Source organism: Microtus pennsylvanicus, chromosome 8 (assembly GCF_037038515.1).
Source record: "Microtus pennsylvanicus isolate mMicPen1 chromosome 8, mMicPen1.hap1, whole genome shotgun sequence".
NCBI lineage: Eukaryota > Metazoa > Chordata > Mammalia > Rodentia > Cricetidae > Microtus > Microtus pennsylvanicus.
In genome coordinates, this window is record NC_134586.1 from 30,751,595 (window position 1) to 30,757,000 (window position 5,406).

The window sequence follows — 5,406 nt, forward strand, 5'->3', positions numbered from 1 at the left end:
TGTCTTGCCAACTTGTTTGGATCTGGAATCAACTAAGAAGTGTACCTCTGGGTAACTCTGTGTGGATATTTTCTGTTTTAACTGAGAGAGAAAGACCCTTCCCAAGAGCCTTTAGCATCTTCTGGTGTTATCCAACATATACAGAGGACTGAAGGAAAAACAGCTCTTTGACTTACTTTACTTCACTTCTTGCTGGTGAGAACATCAATCCTGTTGTCAAACAGCAGAGTAGATGCCAAAACTCAGCTTCTTCAGCCTTCCTATGTGGACCAAAGACTGGTGGTCTCCAGAGATTATTCATGCTTTCAGCACCAAATTATAACTGCAAAGGCAACAAGTGTGATGGACTGAGTACATACTGGGTTCTCAGCCTCTGGTGTGCAGCCAACCAGTGCTGAACTACTCACCCAGATTGTGTAAATCCATCTAGTGAATTCTCTTTGTAACAATTTTTTATTCTTTATTTTTATTACTACTCTTTCTCTGGAGAAACGTGACTTGTACAATGGTACAATGATCCAGTTCTCAATGTGGCTTTAAAATATTAGCTCAAGGCATGCTAGCTGGATATCCAGTCTTGGCTGGCTTGGTATTCACTGTGAATCTTAAGCTGGTCTCAAGCTCACAGTAAATCTCTTGTCTTAATCACATGAATGCTTGGATTACAGGCATGTGCCATGAATGTTAGCTAGCTCCATTTGACCTTTTAATCCTGCATTAATAATATTATACATTTTGGATATTAATGAACTTTGGGGGATTATATGTACTCTACTTTCAAATATTTTCATGAGGACATTTGGGAGCTCATAGTATATTTTTGTACACAATGAAAGGGCAGACATTATGCTTACTAATCATTATATATTATCAGATATAATAATACATTATACAAATTTACTATTACTATTATTATTGTTGTTGAATGGTATTCTATGCATCACCATGTTAAATTACCAATCATGAGGGATCCTAGAGTACACAGGTCTGTGGATGGCTTTGTTCCATATACTAATGATACTTAGTGTCTCTTGGTGCCGCCCACTGGACCTGGTAGACCCTGATTAGTATCAAGAGACAGTCGAGTGCTAAATATATGTTAGGACAAATTCATGTCCTTTTCATTTCTGCTCCTGCTGGTTTAGGTATCATCTCAATCTGAGAATATGTATGTGTTGGTTGGCAGTGGTGCTGGCGGTAGTGGTAATAACAAATTCAGTGATTTGGAAAGCATTTAAGAAAAGTAGCATCTATTCAAGAAATATCTACATATACCATTTTAAGTGATGCCTCTCTTGCCTTGTACCCTGGCTGGAGTATGTTCCTAGCAGCAGAGATGCTTGCTGATGCTGGAGCATACAAGGGAGGTGTGGAGAACTGGAGATGCACAAAAGCTTTTTGGGAATTCCAGGTGGACTCACTTCTCAGTTCTCAGAGAACAATGAGCAGGTGTGTGTTCTTGTTTTCCCATGGAGTTACCACAAAAGACTTCCACTGAGATGTAAGTTTGACTTAATTTAGGCTGTTAATTGATTGGGAAGAACTGGCAGATGTAATACAGATGCTGAATTTAACTTTTAAAATTATGAATGATTGTTTATTTATGCATATTTTAGCTGTCCAACCACTGTGTTGAATTTTTTCTGAGAGTGAAAATAGCTGAGGGAAGAGTTCTGATTGTTATTAGCTGCTTGAGGCAGGGGTGTGGCCTCAGTGTGTTGTTGTGAGCTGCTTGTGGCAGGGGTGTGGCCTCAGTGTGATGTTGTGAGCTGCTGTGGCAGGGGTGTGGCCTCAGTGTGTTGTTGTGAGCTGCATGTGGCGGGGGTGTTCCCTCAGTGTGAGTGGTACCTCTTGCCATTTGCTTGTTGTAAATGACAGCTGTGTTTTTCTTCCATCCGGTTTCTTTACAATTTTCACAAGGGCGAGACAGTTTGGTTGTTCCAAGTCAGCCAGGGAGGTCTGAAATCTGAGATGGATTCCAGTTGACCAGTGACAAAGGCTCACACACAAAGATTTTATCAGTTTAGGGGAAAGAATACTTATCCTGCTAACATGAGAATTAGGAGGAAGAATGAATCAGAATCATCACTGGAGTTAAGTCAGGAAAACTTCTCTACTCTGTTAAGTGTTCTTTTTTAATGTGTGGATCTGTGCATGTTTGTGTGTGTGTGTGTGTGTGTGAGTGTGTGTGTGTCTGTCTGTATGTGTGTTTGTATGTACACATATAAATATGAATGCATGTATGTCGTGACCAGAGTACAATATAGGTGTATTTCTCAGGTACTATCCACTTTTTCTTTGAAACTAAGTCCTTCATTGGTCTAGAACTTGCTAAATAGTCTAGGCTGGTTGGCAAGCAAGCCCAGAAGTCCGTCTATCTGGATCAGCTCAGCCATCACAGAGCGTGCTACCATGCTCTTCCTCCCCTCCTCCTCCTCCTCCTCCAATTTAGGTTATAGAGAACCACACTCACATTGTAAGCTGAGCTGTCTCTCAAATTTTGGTATTGTTTTGTCTTTCATTCTTTTCTGTGTTGGTATATAAGCATATGTGTGTGTGTTATGTGTGTATGTGTGACATGCATGTGTGGTATGTGCATGTGTGTGTTTAAGGGATATTATATGTTTAGGTTATGTGTATGTGTGGGATATGCATATATATGCATTTGTGGGGGGCTGTATGTTCCTGTGTAGGTGGAATATGCATGTGTGTGTGTGTGTGTGTGTGCACTTAACAACATATGTACATGCAAAAGCCAGAGACTGATTTTGGACACCCTCCTTCATCACATTCTTCCCTATATTTTGAGCTAGTCTCTTACTGAATGTGAAGCTCATTGTTTCAACTGGACTGGCTTGCTGAGTCAGTGGGCCCCTGGGATCTGCCTGTCTTCCCCGTCCAGCGCTGGAGTTGCAGATGTACTTCACCACTCTGGCCTTTTACGGGGGCTGGGATCTGAACTCACATTTGGGTAGCAAGCACTTCACCTGCTGACCCAATTCCCCAGCATCCTGACTTTCTTAAATATCTGGACTAAGAAGATCAGTTGAAAGAATTTCTCCCTGGACTGACCATCAAGCGCAGGATGGAGGGGAAATACTTCTCTTTCGCTGTCTATCTGGGGCTCTGGATGAGAGCAGCCAGACATGAACCTATGACAGTCCAACTAGAGTTACTTCTGTGCCTCATCTGATCTAATTTACTTCGTAGGACTGCAGATGGGACTCCGGGACTCCAGGATGTTTTGCTGATAATAATATGGCCAAACATGGACACAAATGCTAAGGTATGATGAAGGAATATATTTTGTAAAATAAATGCCTTCTGTGACTTAAATTTTTGAGAATTTGTTTTTATTCTATGTGTATTGAGTGTTTTGCTTTCATGAGTGTATGCATACAGCCTGTGTGCCTGGTGCCCTCAGAAGTCAGAAGAGGAAACTGGGTCTCCTAGAACTCGAGGTACAAATGATTAGGGGTTGCCATGTGGGTTCAGAGAACTGACCCCAGGCACTGTGCATAAACAGCACATGAACTTAACTGCTGAGCCATCTCTCTAATACCTATGACCTAATTTTTTGTCTGGCTTGTTTTCTCTCATTTTGCATGGGTGGGAATTAAAACCACAAATTCATGCATATTAGAAAGGCACCTCACCTCCGAGCTACACCCCAGATCCAGGTTGATTTTTACATTGCTATTATCCTTTCACAATGTTTATCCGTGCCTGTGTGACATGAAAGCTATTTTACCAGAAATATGTATCATGACTAAATAGATAAAAGTTCCAAGCAGGCAGTGAGCCACATGCGAAAACCATCAACACTGTTGAATGACATTATCCCTAATGAAGGTGTGTGGCCCATGCAGGATTTCTACAGTTACTATTTTAGGGCACATGCAATGTAAAGACTGTCATATAATTTAAAACCATTTATTGTTACTTAACAATGGACAAAATGGCATATGAAATGCACTGGCTACAAGCTCGATTGCCTTCTCATGTCATTTACAGTTTTAGTAACACACAGTTCTCCACCTTTCAGGCACTGTTCTGCAAACCCCTCGGTGACAGACTGAAGACACGGACATGCTGATGACAGAGGCAACCAAGAATGGGACAGCCATCCAGGAGTTTATCCTCGAGGGGTTCCCTGCAGCCGAGCACCTGGGGATCCTCCTATTTCTAGTGCACTTGCTGGCCTACTTGTCTTCCCTTGTGGGCAACATGCTCATAATTGCCATCACCTGCGAGGACCACCGTTTACACACACCCATGTACTTCTTCCTCAGCACCTTCTCCATTGTTGAGTTCTGTTGTATATCCACCGTTATTCCTCAGCTGCTAGTCATCTTTCTTTCAGGGAGGCAAAGGATTTCCTTTGGAGCCTGCTTCACCCAAGCCTTTGTCTTTCTTTTCCTGGGGACAACTGCTTTTTTCCTTCTTGCTGTGTTGTCCCTGGACCGGTATCTGGCCATCTGCAAACCTCTGCATTACCACACCATCATGAGCCCAAGGGTGTGTGTCTTTCTTGTTACTGTCTGTTTAGTTCTGGGATTCCTCCTCGTGGCCATTCCAGTTGTGATGCTTTCCCGGTCATTTTACTGTGGCCCCAATGTCATTCCTCACTTCTTCTGTGACTTCGGACCACTGGCAAATCTCTCCTGTTCTGAAACCAGGTCTATCAAAATGCTGTTTTTTAACTTTGCTTTAATTGTGCTTTTTACATCCCTTCTTATAGCCGTCTTTGCATACAGCAACATAGTAGTCACAATAGTGCGTCTGCCATCAGCCAGGGAACGACAGAGGGCTTTTTCCACCTGTTCCTCTCATCTCATTGTCCTCTTGCTGATGTTTGGTAGCTGTATATTTATATACATTAAGCCAAAGCAGTCAAGCAGGCTGGACACCAATAGAGAGGCTGCTCTTGTGAACACAGTGCTGACCCCACTTCTGAACCCTGTCATCTACACCCTGCGCAACAAGCAGGTCCACCAGGCTCTCAAGGATGCAATGTCCAAGGTCAAACTGCACAGATATCACAGGAAAAATACATTTTGACCTTAACTTAGTTTATCTCCATTTTTCCATAAATGTTCTCTGTAAATCATTCAGCATGTTATCTCTTTCATATTCTGCTTCTTTGTTCTTAAAATGATGGCTGGCTGATCCAGTAATTCCATCTGAAGGCTTTAATAATCTTATGATGCTGTGGGATCTCCTTCAGCCAATAGCCTTTAAAATCCAGCCCACTTGGGCATGTTCTCTTATACTATAAATGCAGCTGTAAAGCATGTGTTCACTCTCTCGCTTCTGGCTCTTACTTCCAGCTGCTAGAATCAGTTCCCGTTCCCCATTTGTGCACAGGACTGTGATCTAGAACTGTGATATATGAGTCTCCCCTAA

At 42.3% G+C, this 5,406-nt stretch overlaps 1 protein-coding gene across 1 annotated transcript; it reads left to right on the top strand.

Annotated features, from left to right (window-relative positions):
* The first annotated feature begins 4,089 nt into the window (after window positions 1-4,089).
* LOC142855315 (olfactory receptor 6C4-like) lies at window positions 4,090-5,061 on the top strand. The gene has a single exon (XM_075981859.1). It carries the CDS (start codon window positions 4,090-4,092, stop codon window positions 5,059-5,061), a length of 972 nt encoding a protein of 323 aa, XP_075837974.1.
* The last annotated feature ends 345 nt before the right edge of the window (window positions 5,062-5,406 follow it).

Coding starts and splice junctions, on each gene's coding strand:
- LOC142855315 (XM_075981859.1), top strand. CDS start 4,090: ATGCTGATGACAGAGGCAACCAAGAATGGGACAGCCATCCAGGAGTTT.